General features: G+C 37.8%; 1 protein-coding gene across 2 annotated transcripts; it reads left to right on the forward strand.

Moving 5' to 3' along the window:
- Positions 1 to 1832: 1832 nt before the first annotated feature.
- On the forward strand, positions 1833 to 14971 carry LOC124820258 (peroxisomal membrane protein PEX14-like). 2 transcript variants are annotated; one of them, XM_047291921.2, is made up of 12 exons: positions 1833 to 1996; positions 2431 to 2675; positions 2802 to 2841; positions 2981 to 3174; positions 3352 to 3541; positions 3659 to 3748; positions 4199 to 4260; positions 4371 to 4419; positions 4503 to 4570; positions 5279 to 5323; positions 13895 to 13963; positions 14328 to 14971. In XM_047291921.2, the coding sequence occupies exons 1-12, from the start codon at positions 1948 to 1950 to the stop codon at positions 14754 to 14756; spliced, it is 1530 nt and encodes a 509-aa protein (XP_047147877.2). In that variant the 5' UTR covers positions 1833 to 1947; the 3' UTR covers positions 14757 to 14971. The 2 variants fall into 2 exon arrangements, with proteins under 2 accessions (XP_047147877.2, XP_047147878.2); XM_047291922.2 differs by having other exon boundaries at positions 4377 to 4419.
- Positions 14972 to 18402: the final 3431 nt, after the last annotated feature.

The following is an 18402-nucleotide window of genomic DNA, read 5'->3' on the forward strand; positions in this document are numbered from 1 at the left end:
TATGTAAACTACTGTGTTTTGAATGAATATATGCATCTTTCATTGATTGTTAGTGTTTAATTCATTTTCTTAATGCTTGTTGTGAAGTTGCTACCCATGACATGATTTTAGGGTTTGCTTGATATTGAGAAATGTTGGGTACATCTGGGCTTGGATTAAACACCTAAAGGAAATAGTATCTAGGGATAGAACTAGGACCTTTGGTTGTCTTAAAGCTCAATTTTTAATGCGGAAATAATTGTTAGGTCTTCCAAGGGATTGGAGCCTAATAAAGAAGTCTAGGCTCTCTCTACCAAGGGATTAAGTTAGAGTAATTTAGTAGATTGGCATTGGCATATTAATGAAGAGGAAGTGATTTTCTATACATAAGAGTGAAGTAGGTGAAATCATACCCCCAACAATACCATTCCATATCATTTCAAATCTTCTCATTTCCAAGTGTTTGAGTATCAAATATCACTTTTATCATTTACGTTGCACGTTTACTTTAATTGCACTAAAACCCAAATTATGAAGCATTCTTTAGTTTAATTTAAGTTAGTTGGAAAATATATGATTGTGTGGTGACAAGAGTCTTTTGGGAAACAATATCCTGTCCTACCGGTTTTATTACTTAAAACGATTTGGTATACTTATCAAAGTCACTATGATAATATTTGGTTCATAAATAAAATTTGAGTTATTAATAAATATAAAAGTTCATAAAATTTAATAATTTTTCATTTGGTCTATATTTCTTTTCGTTTGACTTTTAGTCCTTCAAATATTTAGACCTTTTAGTCCTTAAAATATTTAGACTTTGTATTTAATTATTGAAAATAATATTTATTTATATTTCATTCCTACAATTGTGTTTACTTGTTTCAAGGGATTTCTAAAATATTTAAAACTTTTGTTTAGTTCCTAACTTGTTTTTATCATAATAATCAATATATTTTATATCATATGATACAAATATTATACTGGTTTTTGATAAATTTTTACAGTTGATATTTTCTTCTCAATATAAACTTTTTTCTTTCTCATCTGTCTGAACTTTTATTTCTGCTTGGATCAATATCTTTTATTGACATCTTTAAGTGACAAGTAATGAGACTATCTACCCAATAGAATAGCACGAGTACTTTTAAAATTATTTTATGCGAAACAAAAAAAAAGTCATATGATACAAAATAAATAGTGTCATTCCCTATCTGAGAAAGATTAATCTTTTTTCCTTCATTATTTCCTATTTTACTACAAACATTAAAAGATAAAATAAACAATACCCATATCAAACATAAACAACTCATCACTTATGAACATCAATGATAACATAATTACAAGGAGTAAAATGAGAAAAACCTTGTTAAAGATTAAAACTTATATAAATTTGTTAGAACCTAAAAGGAAATTAAAATTCATGTAGAGATATAATTATTGTATTTTGAGTGTCAGTTTAGTGAAATACTAAAATATAAATTTTTTTTATGTAATAACATATAATTATTGTATTTTGAATGTTAGTTGAGATACTAAAATATATAATCTAACATGAGTTTAGAAAAAATACACGTGTTAATATGTTTAATTTCTGACCGAGTATTTCACAAACTAATCATTATGTAATAGATGCTTGAAAATATTAGGATTAAAGTAGAAATACAATTTTTATCGAAAATAAAAATCTGAATTTTCTTCGAGGCCATGTGTAAAATCTACAAATTTATAAGAATAAAAAAGTTATTTAAGCTTTAAAAGATATAGTTTTTTTATTTTTTATTTTAAAATAATTTTAAAAAAAGAATTTAAAGGACGGATATACATAGCGGCTGAAAAAGGCGAGGGCACATAAAATACTTTTGATTTTGGCTTTTTGTCTATCACTGTAGCAATAATCAACACTGCGAATGCGATGAGCAAAAACACACCTCGATTGGGAGTTCGGAGATAGTGCGACCAGGGGCTATGGCTTCTCAATCCTCGTCTCTTCCCATTTCCACAGTTCAAACCGCTGGTTTCACTCTATACTTTTTGTTTCTTTTTTTCGCGTGCAACTCGATAATATTATGCATGATCTGCGAACAATTATTTGAAGCTCACGAACACGCTCTCTACTTTGTACTTCGCATTTGGATAATCATTGGTCGATGAATTCAATTAATCTAGAACAAATAAAAATACGGTGATTTCGTTGTGTTTTATTTGTCGTTTTAGATTAAAGTATTAAGCATTATAGCTTTGTGTGAAATGATTAACCTACGCAGTTAACCTGAGCTCTGGTTCGTTCTTCGAGAGGTGTGATTACTGTGTGGATAATACTGTATTTATCATCGTGTTTATATAGTTTGCTGTGTCGCTATTGGATATTTCTGTGCTCGATGGTTATATAATTTGTTTATCGAATCTTTTGATTAAATTGATTCGTTGAATCTCTTTTTCATGGTGTAGGTGGTGAAATTGCACAACCGGAAAATGTTGATCGGCAGAATAGTGTAGAGGAGCTTGGTAAACAAAGTTCAGACACATCTGTGTTTGTTAACTCAGAACCAATGCGCGAAGAACAAATTCAGAATGCTGTGAAATTTCTGTCGCACCCGAAAGTTAGAGGTTCTCCTGTCATCCATAGGCGGTCATTTCTGGAGAAGAAGGGCCTTACGAAGGAGGAGATTGATGAAGCCTTTAGGCGTGTGCCTGTATGCATCTTGTTTGATTTGTTGCTCAATTTTCTATTGTATTTGCATGAATACAACCAGCTAATTGATTGTCACTTTACCGTATTTTCTTCTGTTAAAATTCTTTATCTTCAATTTTAATCTCAGGATTCAGCTCCCAGTGTGCAGACAGCTGGTGTAATTCAAGGTGCAATGTCTGATGTTGAAGTTGCCGAATTGTTCTTTTGTGTTTTTTGGACTTAGTTTAAGCTGCCATTTAGTTATTCTGTTCAAATACTGCATTTCCTCTCTGTATATCAACTTGTGGCTCACTGTAATACTCACAGATGAACAATTAAAACCATCTTCAAACATTCATCAGCAAAGCCAACCACAGGCTTTGCAGACGACTTTACCAGCTTCTACTGGTGTTATTACTTCACTGGGAACTTTGTCACGCCGCCATTTTCACTGGTCTCATGCCCTTATTGCCGTTGGATTACTAGCTACTTCTGGTGCTGGTACAGTTATACTAATTAAGGTATTTGCAACTAATTTTTCTGGATGATTCTATCTTAGTTGGTATCTTAGTGGGCTCGGTTTGATATATTTATCTTTTCTTGTACTTAACTTATTTTCTTGCCCTATCCATAAGCTTTATCACTCTGCGATTTGGTTTGAGACTCACTGAACTTTGGTAGCATGTTACTTGTTTTAGAATTCTGTTCTTCCTTGGTTAAAATCCTGGTTGCGCAATGTTGTGCTAGAAGGGGAAAATGACCAATTAAAGAGAACAGGCTCAAAACCAACTTTGGCAGAAGAAGCTGCACAGGCGGCAAAAGCAGCTGCAGTTGCAGCCGCTGATATGGCAAAATCTAGCCAAGAATTATTGACTTCTATAATTGAAGGTGGATGAATAAAACTTCAATTTAATACTTGTAAAATATCTATAAATGTTTTAATACTACTAATTTTTGTTGACATCTTTTGTTATTTGTTGCTGCATATGGTTTTACATTTTGCAGAGAAAAGATATTTTGTACAAGTTGTGAGCCTTTTGGATAGGCAAGTGGAGGAAATGAAGTTGATGATCAATGCAGTAAAAAGATTGGAAGGTATTCCACTGCTCTGAATATTTGCTAAAGGGTTTTGTTTAGGATATGACAAGGGCAATTGTATATTTGTTCAGAAGGCTCTTGATTGTTTGTTTTATCATCTTGCAGTGGCACTTTTATGTTTATTAAGAATGCTCTTGATTGTTATTTATAACCTCTGCATTTATAGCCCCCTCTAGAATGAAACAGAGATAATGATGTATCATGGTGAACAAGAGCTCTGATAACTCATATGCATTTTGACTTTTATGACTGAATTTCTTCCTGACTGTGCCAGCAAGCTCTCTCTTACACCTCATTTTACTTTCTTAAAATCTTGATAGGCTTCCTGAAAGCTTAGTGACTTTGCATGTCAGAAATTCTATCATATTTAGCCTTAAGATATTTCAAGGTTCTCATTTTTTACATTCTTACTAAATATCATTGGCTCCAAATTATGGATTTAAACAGCTTCTGGTGGACTCTCTGTCTCCAAGCAAGAAGATCGCCAAGTCACTCAAACAAGTTCAAAGGTCAGATTATTACGGAATATTTTGCCTTTAATGAAATTTTGACACAGCTCTGATCCCCATATGAGTTGTTCAAAATGTTGACATTTGACAACTGAAATTTTTTGAAATAGATACAGCAGTCTGTCCTTTATGGGAAGTCAGACTACGAGTCCCAATCAGGTTGTTATAAATTAATTTAATTCCTATCAAATACATTAATTTTTTTTTTGAATTATTACCTATGGTTAGAGTGTTATATGTAGTGAGATCTTCATCCTCTCCTAAATCTCTTCAACCATCTACTGCTCCGCATCCAAAATCATATTTGGAGGTAAATTTCTGTCTTATTTATGTTTTCTCCCCCATTTACCCCTATATGCACACACTTTCTACAGTCACAAGGTGATATTTGAGTCTTTGCTAATCAATCAATAAAGATCATTGTTCTACTAATCAAAAGATGACACTTGTTGGCCATTATGTACTTTGGAGTCTAGCTGTGGATTATAATTCCTCTTCTTATGGGTAAATATATTTTTTAATTATGGAAATTTTTCCTTGGTTTTTGCTTCTAAAACTTCCCAAATCAACACCAGCAAATAGATGATTGGGATTTAACTAAAAATATTAAATTGCAACTTTAGCTTATTTTGTTGTTCCTTTGACTTGAACAATGCAGGGAAACAACAAATAACAAATCATATCAATTACATTCTTAGCTCTTCTATTTTGTAACAATAAATCTTTCTAAAATAAGGAAGTAAAATATGTATGAATAAATAAGATGATTCTAAAGATAATATAAGAAGATTCTGAAGATATTTTGTCCTAATAATAAGATTTTGAAGGTATTTTTATCCATATCTCTATTTACAACACTTTGTTGGTACTGATAACATTTAATTTACTTCATCCACTTTACATGTTGATTAACCAATGTTTTAGAAAAGACTCAATATTAGATCCTCTATTTTGTTTATTTTAATTGAGGTCATATGATTCTTTGCGCGGATTATTTCCTTCCATTATTTTTCTGCAGATAATGGCCATGATCCAAAGAGGAGAGAAGCCTTCTAATATTAGAGTAAATATTTATTCCTTTCAATTGTTAATTGTAGATACATGCCTAAAATCATATATCTTGTTGAAATCATAATGAAATATTCTGCATTTACTGTATAGTGTGGCTTTAGGTGAGAAAAATCTAATTTAGACTAAACAAAATATCCTCCAATTATGTGACATGGTTGGCTAAATCTGTGTTTGAAGACACCATGGAACTTGATTTATGTTGAAAGGACTAAGTGACAAAAGAGGACACAGGGTATGATAATGCTTTCATACCATGTTAGATAACAGATTTTGTATGATTGAGTTAGGTTTAAATCCACTTTTTAAGACGGTATCAAAGTCTGTGCTAGCAAAGTTTGTTGGACTTTCATGTCACCCTCTCCTAAACTACTCACAAATATCTAGTCCATGCTTGAGTTATTTGGTCCTTGGTGGAACTAGAATAGGTTAACTCATCTTTTCTATTACCTATCTGACACCTATGTGTAGATCATATTTTTTTTTCCTACTAATGTAAGAATCTATGTAAATGAATGGATCAAATAAGAGTCACTCAACTCTCCTAGACATTTTTTCTTATTTGCCATTCTCAAGTATAACTTTCTCCCATGATATGGGAATTGCTAAAACCTTGGATCTACTTGTTGGTTGAACAAATTGGTAATTCATTTGCTTGCATCATCAAAAATTGGTTGTGGTGGCACCATGGTGGAAATCACTGGGGCTTTGCTGCTTGCCTTCACAACATGGTGGTGGCGATGCAGGTTTCTCGTGGGAGCCATTTTTTGCATCACGGTTAGTCAGTGCAGAAAAGAGATGGTGGAAAAGGTGGAGAGGAAAACCCTTGTTTGCAGAGGCAGTGGTGCAAGTGAAGAAAACCCTAGTGAGTAGGAGCAGAGACGCAGGGAAGAAATCCTAGTTGGAGAAATTTGTTCTCTCTTTTCCTTGTCTTCTGTTGGGTAAAACACCCAAATGATATAACTTTGTTAAAAATAGGGCCATAACCTGCTCAATAAAGTTGTTATATTTTAACCTAACACCCTAATACCCTACCCACGGCTCTCCTTCTTTTTCAGTCCCATTGCCACTTGCATTGACTCGCCACTAACATTGCCATTCATCTTTTCTGCATATGTTGTATTTCTTTTTACCGCAATGCATCTGCAATAACTCGTAATGGTTACTGCTATAGTTTCATAAAGGATTTATGCGTTCCCAATATTTTCCATTATCTGATATCAATGACACTGCTCCTTCCTTTGGTCTCTAGGTTCTTGATTCTAGTGTGCTTGGCCCACATTTTTAGTAAATAACTTTTTTCTCTTTTTTACATTTAGTTATTTACCTCGTATTACATCTATCAATGGTTCCCAAAGTCAGTCTCAAAGGATTGGCACTACTTGTCCCCTTCCTCGTGATTTTGTTCTCTATGTACTTGATTGTCCTTTTCATCTCCTTTTTGTCCATTGTCTCACCCAATCTCATGATTTTTTAATTACTTTTTCTAAATACATTGTTACCTCGTAAGAGCAATGTTTGGAACAAATGATTGGCATCGGATGTGAGTGCCTTTTTGAGTGCACCCTTTCGCACCATATGGGTTTAAGAATTTGTGGATATTTTCCTCCAACGGTAGAACCAATTTTCAAGTTCTTAAATTAATGTTATCAGTCCCGCCATGTTTCCCCTTTCCCTTTTCTCTTCATCTTTTGTGATCAAAATCCACTCTTACCTTTCTCTTTTCTTTCTTCCTTCTCTCCTATTGCTGCATTAAGCGGGCCACAAAACATCATCACGCCACTCCAAATCCCTTGTCGATATTAACCTCTTCATCATGCCAAACATCTACAACTAACAACTAATTCTAAGATCCAAATCCCCATCTGCGCTCGTGACATGCAGGCCATGTTCTTCTCAACATTCTTCTCAGATGTAGGATTTTAATTTGTTTGGGTTGAGATTGTGTCTTCCCTTTTCTTGATCTTAAATTCATAACAGAGATTTGTTTTGTTTGCTATTTTTGCTCATTTTTTATCCAATAAAAGTATTATTTATGTTAAGAACAAGTTATTTTGAAAGGTTCTTTAACATATAAGAATTCTCAAAACACAACCATATCATAACAACGTTTTCTTACTTTTAAGAATAGTTTAAGAACCTAGTATGGGAGATGTAAGGGCTGAAGGGCCCATTCCCCTCACTCCTTCCAGAAGCCCAAACACAGCTGTTACTCCAGCTCCAGCTATTGAGAAACCGTTAGAGGAGAGAGCCAAAAGAACCACAAAACAGCCACGTTACCTAAAGGATTATGTGGTCACGTGTCCAGCAACCAGTAAGAAGGGGAATTCTGTTAGCAAGAAATGATTGGAATTATTTTGTAATTTTTCCTTTATTTGTTATATGCACATGATCAGTACTGCAAGGCAGAGCCAAGCGCATATATAATACAATATTGTAATAGAGAGGGGAGGACGATATAACAGAAAAATTCCCTCTGAAATTTTCTCTCTTCATCTCTGAATATTCTCTTTCCTCTGCCATCACCCTTTTCTATTTCCTGCAGCATCCTTACATTGGTGCTTTCATTGACCCTTACTCCATGGCAGAATCTTCCCTCCCCCATGATGAGCTCACCAAATTAAATATAAAGCTTGAACAACTTTTACTCTCCCATGCTAACCTTTCCAACACCCTCCACGATATCGCCAACCGCACCACAATACTGGAAACTCAACCTCACCAAACCCACTCCCCCTCTCTTACCCGACCCTTAAAATTCGACCTCCCTATCTTCAATGGCTCCGATGCCCTTGGTTGGATCTTCAAGGTCAACCAATTCTTCGACTATCACCAAACACCAACAGACCAACGCATCAAGATCACATCCTTTTACCTGGAGGGTCAAGCCTTAGCTTGGTTTCAATGGATGTTTAACAATGAACTGCTTTCATCTTGGGAATCATTCTTACGAGCTCTCGAGTTGCGTTTCGCTCCCTCTAAGTTCGATGACCCCATTGCAGATCTGTGCAAGCTTACCCAGACTCAAAGCCTACAAGATTATCTATCCGAGTTTGAAATTTTGGCCAATCGCATCTCTGATTATCCACCCAGCTTTTACCTAAGTTGTTTCCTCTCTGGCTTGAAACCTTCTCTCTGCCGCGAGGTCACCGCTTTCCAACCCCCTGATCTACCCCATGCTATTGCTTTAGCTAAACTACATGAAGACAAATTTCGTTCCTCCCTTCCACCACCCAACCGTTTCGGCCGCACAACCATACCTCCTCCGCCCTTGACCACAAACCCTCATACACAACCTAAACCTCTCCCTCCTCTACTACCCACACCACCCACCAAACTTCCCATTAAACGCCTCTCTGAGGCAGAGATGCAGGCCCACAGAGAGAAAAACCTTTGTTTTAATTGCGATGAGCGCTACACACGGGGCCATAAATGCAAACCGCAATTTCTACTCCTCACCGCATTCGACAGTGACAACCAAGAGGACTGTCTCTCTTCTGAGAACTCGATAGCTGTTGAGGACACCTCACAAGAAGCGGGGCTCATCAGTCTTCATGCCTTTTCGGGTCAATGGACTCCTAGAACATTTCCGGTCACAGGATCCATACAAGGTTATGCTGTCCAGATTTTGGTCGATAGTGGGGCAACACATAACTTCATCCAACACAAAGTAGCCCAATTCCTCCGTTTACCATCACAACCCACACCAAGCCCATTACGTGTAATGGTAGGTAATGGTGAGTTTTTGCCATGTTCTACTTTCTGTCCTAGTGTTCTACTCACTTTGGACAAACAGGAATTTCCTATTGATTTGTACCCACTTGAATTGTCTGGCACTGATGTGGTTCTTGGGGTTCATTGGCTTTCATTGATAAGCCCGTTTGTGATGGACTATAACGGCCCATTTATGCGGTTCAATTGGAAAAACAAACTTGTGGAGTTACAAGGGGATCCGGGTCCAAATCCCTCACCCATTTCAGCCAACCAGCTCCGACGTTTACAATCCACTAATAGGGTTGAAGCCCTTTTTCAACTCACCATGGACTCCCACCCTCTTCCATTTCCTCCAATCATCACAACTTCATCCCCTTCAAGTGCACCCATTCCTTCCTCACCTGAACCTACACTACAATCCCTAATCTCCCAATACCACACATTATTCTCCATTCCCACTGCCCTTCCTCCACCACGCGCCACTGACCACTCAATTACATTAAACCCAAACACAGCTCCTATATCAGTGAGACCATACCGCTATCCTTATTTCCAGAAGCAAGAAATTGAAACCCAAGTTCAGAGAATGCTGGATTCCGGTTTCATCAAACCAAGCAACAGTCCATTCTCCTCTCCAGTCCTTCTTGTCAAAAAGAAAGACGGCACGTGGCGTTTTTGCGTGGATTACAGGGCCCTCAATGTTGCTACCGTTAAGGACAAATTCCCAATACCCACCGTCGACGAATTACTCGATGAATTGGGACATGCATACTGGTTTTCGAAGTTGGATCTTTTCTCGGGTTTTCATCAAATACTCATGGTACCTGCTGATTCTGAGAAAACTGCATTCCGAACTCACAATGGACACTTCAAGTTTCGAGTAATGCCGTTTGGCTTATGTAACGCACCCTCCACTTTTCAAGCTACTATGAACGATTTATTTCGTCCTCATTTACGCCGCTTCATCATAGTCTTCTTCGATGACATCCTTGTGTATAGCGCGACTCTCTCTGAGCATGTCAGCCACTTGGAGACCACTTTCCAGTTACTGTTTTCAAACTGTTTCAGACTCAAGGGAAACAAATGTTTTATAGGGCACCAATCCATCCAGTACCTTGGGCATATGGTTTCCCATGAGGGTGTTAAACCAGACCCGGAAAAGCTCGTCGCAGTAAGGAATTGGCCTACCCCTACTACAGTCAAATCCTTACGTGGCTTTCTTGGCCTTACAGGGTTCTACCGCAAATTTGTTTCAGGCTATGCATCCATTGCCCATCCCCTCACTGAGCTCCTTAAGAAGGATAAATTTTTGTGGCATGATATAGCTTCTGAGGCTTTTTTACATCTGAAGAACGCATTACTAACTGCACCTGTTTTGGCTATTCCAAAATTCGACTCTCTGTTCACTGTTCAAACAGATGCTTCAGGAATAGGCATGGGGGCAGTTCTCTCACAACAGGGTCATCCAATTGCTTATTTTAGTAAGCAATTTTGTCCTAAACTCTGCAATTCCTCCACATATATATGCGAATTGTGTGCCATAACTACTGCTGTTCAGAAATGGCGCCAATACCTCCTAGGTCGCCATTTTGTCATCCAAACAGATCAACGATCCATTAAGGAATTGTTATCTCAAACACTTCTCACACCGGAGCAACAAAAGTATCTTTTCAAATTGTTGGGCTTTGACTTTGAAATTCAATATCGACCTGGAAAAAGCAATGCAGCAGCTGATGCTCTCTCTCGACTTGATGCTTCTACTCATCCAGCCACAAATTCGCTTATGGTGTTGTCTATCCCACATTCAAAATTCTTGTCCGATCTCAAATCATCCTTACAAAGTAATCACGAGTTTATCACTCTAAGAGACAAGATCACGGCTGCCCCACAAGATTTCCCTCTTTTTTCATTAAAGGAGGATCTCATTCTCTTCAAAGACAAAATATGGCTACCTCATACGTGCTCTTTCATTCCACTCTTACTACACGAGTTTCATTCCACTCCAATGGCTGGTCACACGGGGATTTCACGAACCTTGAGTAAGCTAATGACTAATTTCCATTGGCACACCATTCGCAGAGATGTTAAGGCATTTGTTGAACAATGTATCACATGTCAACAAACTAAACTCCCTACACACGGCCAATCTGGTTTACTTCAACCAATTGCCCCCCCTTCTCGCTGTTGGGCAGATCTCTCACTTGACTTTATCATTGGCCTTCCTCCTTACAAGGGATTCACCACTATCCTGGTTGTCGTGGACAGGTTCTCTAAGGGCGCTCATTTTGGAATACTCCCAAGATCTTTCACCGCATCCAATGTGGCACAATTATTTGTTGACATAGTTTGCAAACATCACGGTTTACCACACAGCCTCATTTCTGATCGTGATCCCATTTTCCTAAGTCATTTTTGGCAGGAACTGTTTCGCCTAAGTGGCACTAAGTTGCGTATGTCAACTGCCTACCACCCCCAAATGGATGGTCAAACAGAGGTCACCAACAAGGTATTGCAGCAGTACCTTCGCTGCTTTGTCCACCACAAGCCGTCCCTTTGGGGCAAGTTTCTTTCTTGGGCAGAATGGAGTTTCAACACTTCAGTCAATGCGTCAACTGGATTCACACCTTTTGAGGTAATGTTTGGTAGCAAGCCCCCACTCATGCCTCCTTTCCTTCCAGAAGAAACTTCTAATGCAGCGGTGCAACACGAAATCTCCACCCGTGCTGAGATTCTTCAAAAGCTTGCCTCTAATTTGCAAAAGGCTCAAGCGACAATGAAGAAATGGGCGGACCGACACCGACGAGACTTACAGTTTGAGGTAGATGATTGGGTTTATATTCGTCTTCGCCCTCGTCGTCAATCCTCTGTGACAGGCACTACCCATGGGAAACTTACAAAACGGTTTTTTGGCCCTTTCAAAATCACGAGGAAAATTGGCGAGGTTGCGTATGAAGTAGACCTTCCCCCTACTGCCAAGATCCACAATGTCTTTCATGTTAACATCCTTCGTCCTCACAAAGGGCCACTACCTTCTTCCCCCTTGTCACTCCCACCTGACATTGAGGATAATCAACCTGTGTTAGAACCAGCTGCCATTCTGGATTGGAAATGGGATAATTCTAATTCTCCTCCAAAAATTCAAGTCTTGATTCAGTGGCAAGGCCTACCTCTTGAGGAAGCAAGCTGGGAACCTTGGCTACAGATTCAACAACAATTCGACCTTGAGGACAAGGTGTTTCTCGAACCAGGAGGAGATGTAAGGGCTGAAGGGCCCATTCCCCTCACTCCTTCCAGAAGCCCAAACACAGCTGTTACTCCAGCTCCAGCTATTGAGAAACCGTTAGAGGAGAGAGCCAAAAGAACCACAAAACAGCCACGTTACCTAAAGGATTATGTGGTCACGTGTCCAGCAACCAGTAAGAAGGGGAATTCTGTTAGCAAGAAATGATTGGAATTATTTTGTAATTTTTCCTTTATTTGTTATATGCACATGATCAGTACTGCAAGGCAGAGCCAAGCGCATATATAATACAGTATTGTAATAGAGAGGGGAGGACGATATAACAGAAAAATTCCCTCTGAAATTTTCTCTCTTCATCTCTGAATATTCTCTTTCCTCTGCCATCACCCTTTTCTATTTCCTGCAGCATCCTTACAGGAGATGGTCTTATGTTTTTGTCCCAACATAGCACGCCTTGCTACAGTCTCTCTGAATACCATTTTGCCACTAACCTGTATTTCAATTTGATAATTGAAATGATTTCTTGCATGGCAATCTCGAGAAAGATGTTTTCATGGAACAAATACATGGATTTGTTGTTCAGCGGGATTCCTCTACCGTGGTGGGCCACCTTCATATGTCCTTGTATATACTTAAACAATCTTCCCGAGTCTAGTTTCACAAATATCACAATATTGTGATAGATTTTGGTATGATTCATAGTAAAGTTGACTATGCTGTCCTCTATCATTAATCACCTCAAGGAAGCATCTACCTCAATGTCAAGATGGCACTCTCCATCGAAAATAATTCCTCACGTCAATCTAGACATACGATCTTGGTAAGCTTTAGTTATCATGGTAGCTCAATCCAAGGATCTCAGATGAAATATACACTCAATATTTTGAAGAAATTGTCCTATTGAATGCCAAACCTGTGGATACTCTTATGGAGGGCAATGGGAAACTGCTATCCAATTAGGTGAATCCCTTGTCAGATTCAAGAAGATATAGAAGGTCAATTGAAAAACTAAATTACCTCATTGAAGCAGAATAATGCGCCCTGCTTTAGCAACTGTGAACTTATCTTGCTAAAGCAACTCCTTAGAGAGATCCACTTTGAAGAGTCGATGCATATGATGTTGATTTGCAATAATCAAGTGCTTTGCATATTGCATCTAATTTAGTAGTTTGTCATGAGAGGACATAACACATTGAGGTAGATGTCATTTTATTAAGCATAGGATATCACGACTAGCTTTATTGACTAATATTTTCACCAAATTAGAATGAAATATTTTGCATTTATAGGCCAGTAATATATATGATTTGAAGGGAAAAAAAAATCCTCGGATTATGGTATTCATGTATTCAAGCCTATATCAACTAGTATCCTTTGTGTATTCAAACAGTAGCTTTTAGAGTACTACGCATCTCATTTGTGTTATATTGATATAAACTAATAAAATATTGATGGAAATAAAATTTGTTAGTAAAATGTGAGACAAGGAAGGTGGTGCTACTACCATGAAGTAAAAGATTGTAACACGCAAATAAATTTACTCTTATTCATTTGGTTTTCGAATTTTGCGTGGCCCCATTGTTACTTCTATGACACGGTGATTTAATGCAGGAAATTGATGATTCAGCCCCCAACCCTTATCAGCAACCATCAAACCCTCGCTTAGCCCCTAAAGCGAAGGTATATTTATATTTCTAGATCTTTCATTACATTTCCTAACAGTTTTTATTTTAAATTTAGACTAGTTTCGCTAGTCTGTAATTTATAAATTAATTTTTGTTCACATTTCAAGTGTTTCTATGCATTAATTCAATTGCAAAATTATTAGTTCTAGATTGTCGATTCTGATTACTGACCATTTATGTGATAACACCAATGACTCATTGGACCATCAAGGAAAAGATAGTTGATGTAGGCATAAATTTTATTCGTAGTTGTTTTGCAAATATCATAAGCATGCAGAATTGCAGAATCAGGTAACTGATTTATATGGCAATTTAACAATTATTATTATTTTCTATTATTTGCTTCCTATGGCTTCTAGCCTTGGGAGGTTAGTCAGGTGCAAAACACCTCATCCCAAGTCGTCCAGTATCAAGCAAATGGCAAGGTCCAAGATAGTGGTGGTGACAACTCAGTACCCTGGTGGCAAACGAAGGACATCAGAATCAGAGAGATTGATAACGAAGTTGAATATAATGTAGCATCTGCTGCATCCAGTCAGCAGCCAGTCCAACGATTGTGGGTTCCTCCTCAACCACCCCCTATAGCAATGCGGGAGGCTGCCGAAGCAATCAGGCGCCCAAAATCAGTCGTCCAAAAGGAAGCAATTCAGGATGATCAGTCAGCACCAAATTCTTCAGAGTTCTCTAATGGATCCAATTCCGAAGATGCTATAGAAGGCAACGGCATCGACTCACTTATCAGCTCTGGTGAGATCCAAAATCATGAATTCAATTACGAAGAAAAATAAATGTAGATCTTTGTATTAGGTCATCTTGATTCATCATAACAATACATGAAATTGGATCTAGAGGTCTCTAAGTTGTGGAATAGCTTGATATGGTTCAGCTTTTATTTCTACTATGCTCCCTTTTAGATGAGGGTCGAGTCCTCTACGTACACCAAAACATTAAGTGTCAAAATGTTAATAGTCAGTGGTTACCGTGTTTTTTCCCGCCTAAACAACTGTCTCACTATAGATGCAACACCACATAAGTACTTTGGTTATTCCCTTTTTTTTTCTTTGAACAAAACATTACCTTTTAATAATCAGTTAGTATTTTTTAAAATTTTTAGTCTGTATCTGATATCAGTATATTTCAATCCTATGTTAGAAATTAGCTGGCTTAGGTGAAAAGACTTGGTAGTAGTTCTCTTACGCGAACAGTTTGAAGGATAATCAATGAGGAGGAACGATGTAAAGCTTAAATTCAATAGAAAAATTATTCATATTGGTCAATTAAAATAGTTATTCTTAATTAAGTCAACAAATTTGTGTACGTTGTACTTTTTTTTATTTAATAACTTTGTGTTATTCAATTCTTACAAAACGGATGGTTAATGAATTGGAGTTGTAAAATGTGTGGAGTTTTATCATTTTGCATTGAGAGCGAGAATGGTACCCTCATGAATAGATAATAACCAAGTGAAGAAATTAAAGAATTTTAGCTAGCTTAGGCCTTCCGTCAGCGATGACACCTTAGTAAAGGAAATCTCGTAAACAATTAAGCAAATAAATCAATTCTTATGCAATGACTAAAATGTCTCGTATAGTATAAAATGTAATAATTTTATATAGGAGCCATAGCATAGTATTAGTTTTATACAAAACTAAAATGTAAGATTTGCTTAAGGCCATTATAATGTAGATGTCAATTTCCTAGAGACCAAAGCTTAGGAAATGCTTTTTCGTATAAGGACTAATTTGGAAGCCAGTGTAAAGACAATAAATAAATGATAGATTTTTTCTTTCTGCACCTTGCTTTCTTCTTGCACCTGCTTATACATTGAGAGATATCAATAATATTCTTATTTTTGGTTTATTGGAAAGATTTTGGATTGAGTGGTCAAATTTTTTTTTGAATTGTGTATTGTGGAAGTTAAAAAATGGGGTATTCTATTCAAGCTTTATAATATTTGTTCCGGTCGGGTTTGGTGTGACCCTACTAAAACACTCCTAATTGTATTGAAGACTGGGTGGATGCTAGAGATCGGACGGACGAATTCTGTTCAACGTGCTGCAGGATGAAGACCGGGTGGGCTTTGCTCCAAGCGAACTACCATTGGGAGCTGGGCGAACGTTGAAGACCCCTTAAAACATTCCGAGATGGTTTCGAGGCTAGACGGTTCCTGATGACTGGACGGACACGTTGAGGGGTAGACAGATCCATTGAAGGCCGGACAGCCACCTCGATCTTCCTCATGTTCCAAGTTGTTCGCTCTCCCTCCTCCTCCGAGCCAGGCGGGTATTTGTCAAAGGCACTTCGACGCTCAAGTTAGTAATGTAATCGAGCGGTAAGTAATTCATGTATATAGCGCATCCTATGCAACCTGTGCAGAAATCATACCCGAGACTCTTATTTATACTGGTTGTAATGGGCTTTTACCTTTTGTTGGCCTAATGGCGGCTCAATCACGTCTTAATCTCCATTAAGGGCTTTAATGAGCTATTATCGTTTGTAATCTAATCATGCGGTCTGTTCGATCGGGATGGTCGGTTAGTATGGGTGGTCGACCTGGTCGGCCGGGATAGTTGGCCTAAGAAGAATCGTTCGGTGTTAGGAAGGAGGGTACCGTACGGTACAATATTATTTATTTGAAGATCTATATAATCTTGGAATACAAAACTGCAGTTCTGATAAGGCATGCACTTACACGTTTTCTTAGTGTGAAAAGAGGTGCATGCCCACGGTTTGAAAGATTTGTTTGAATTAGGTACACACATTTGTAGTAGTTTGATTCATTTTTGTGCGACATATGTTTGCTCAGACATAGAGGGAAAATGATTCATAAGATGAATGAGAGAAACGAGGTTTGGTGGAATATCATGGTTTATTCTTACGCAAAGGAGGAAAGTTTAACACTGTTAGGATTACTTTTATAGGAAGGAGTGTGGGGTGCTTCACCTCCCTTTTTTTTCCTACAGCTCCCATAAAAGTGGCGCTCCTCGAATTATCCATCACTAAAAATATAGGAAAACGTTTCTTTAACAACTATATTGTGCCAACTTTTTGGCAACGTCACGTGGCGTTGTTTCATTGGTTGGTTTTAAAAGGCTTTTTTAAAAAGGTGGAATTTGTTCAGAAGGGCAATTTTGGAATGAATTTGGATAGAAACTCCTTTTGGCAGTTTATTTTTTCAGATTCACTTGCAGTTTGGTTTTCTCAACTCTCTCTCCACCATTGAAGCTTCCATCTCTCTCCACCATTGAAGCATCCATCTCTCTCCACCGTTTGGGTTCTCTTCGTTCCTCACTTTTCTTCACTCTTTGTCCACCATTGAAATGTAGTTTCTCTCTCCCCTTTGAGTTTGAGTTCGACTTTTCTTACTTCATTTCTTGGGTCATTTGGTCATTGTCGAGGATTTTGTCTCTCTCTTTATCCATTTCCCCATTTTTTGATGGTGTGACTGTGGGCTCGTTGGCGGTATATATCCATCGTTTTGGAATTTAGTTGATTTTGGCATGCATTGTGGTTGGCGACATTTTCGTGGTTGTGTAAGTCTTTGGCTTTTGTCTCCCATTGTGGTTGGCGGTATTTCTCCCAAGGTTTGGGTTTTTTCGCACACACCGTCGAGGTTGGTATCACCAAGGTTTGGGCTTTTTCGCACACACCATTGATTCATTACCAAACTTCACATTAGAAGTTGTAGAAACCATCAACCATGACCAACAAGGGTCCTTCATTCATAAAATCTTAAAAACACTCATAACACCTGGGTAGCACAGATCAGCTTTCAGTACAAAACTGCAAATTTAACCTGGTAATCGATTACAACCTTTTTGTAAGCGATTACAAGTGCATGTCTCCAGTGTGTATGGTGCAGGACCTAACCTGCGTTGCTAAGACCACCCAGGATGGGTCTTCCCTACACAGAAGACTTACCAAACTTCACACTACAAGTTGTGAAAACCATCAACCATGACCAACAAGGGTCCTCCATTGACAATATCTTAAAAAGACACTCACAACAAACAAAAAAAATCATGGGGAGCGCAATTGTCACATTTGGGTAGCGCAGATCAACTTTCAGTACAAAACTACAATTTTAACCTGGTAATCGATTACAACTTCTCTGTAAGCAATTACAAGTGCATGTGTCCAGTGTGTATGGTGTAGGAACATGTTAGCTCATTGAATTGTTGAGAAAAAATGTCATTTAGGTGCTTTCATGTAAGTTAGATGAGCTCCATAAGCATTTTTGGCCAATTTCTGCCCTGGTAATCGATTACAGGGGTCTTGTAATCGATTACCAGAGGAAAAAGGGTAATTTATACAGAAACTTCAACTATACTCCCCAGGTAGATGAACACTGCTCCCCAACTCTATTTTTCTGACCTTTGCTACTTGTTTTGTTCTTAACTTTCTCCACCAAACTCCAAATGACTTGATTCTTGT

This window comes from Vigna umbellata, chromosome 2 (assembly GCF_029865625.1).
Source record: "Vigna umbellata cultivar VRB3 chromosome 2, Vumbellata_1.0, whole genome shotgun sequence".
Lineage (NCBI taxonomy): Eukaryota > Viridiplantae > Streptophyta > Magnoliopsida > Fabales > Fabaceae > Vigna > Vigna umbellata.

Bases quoted from the DNA above. Each gene is read 5' to 3' on its own strand.
- LOC124820258 (XM_047291921.2), top strand. From the start codon at position 1,948: ATGGCTTCTCAATCCTCGTCTCTTCCCATTTCCACAGTTCAAACCGCT. The intron at 3,542-3,658 runs GTGGATGAATAA...TACATTTTGCAG, and splicing joins ATTGACTTCTATAATTGAAG to AGAAAAGATATTTTGTACAA. The intron at 4,420-4,502 runs GTTGTTATAAAT...TGTTATATGTAG, and splicing joins AGACTACGAGTCCCAATCAG to TGAGATCTTCATCCTCTCCT.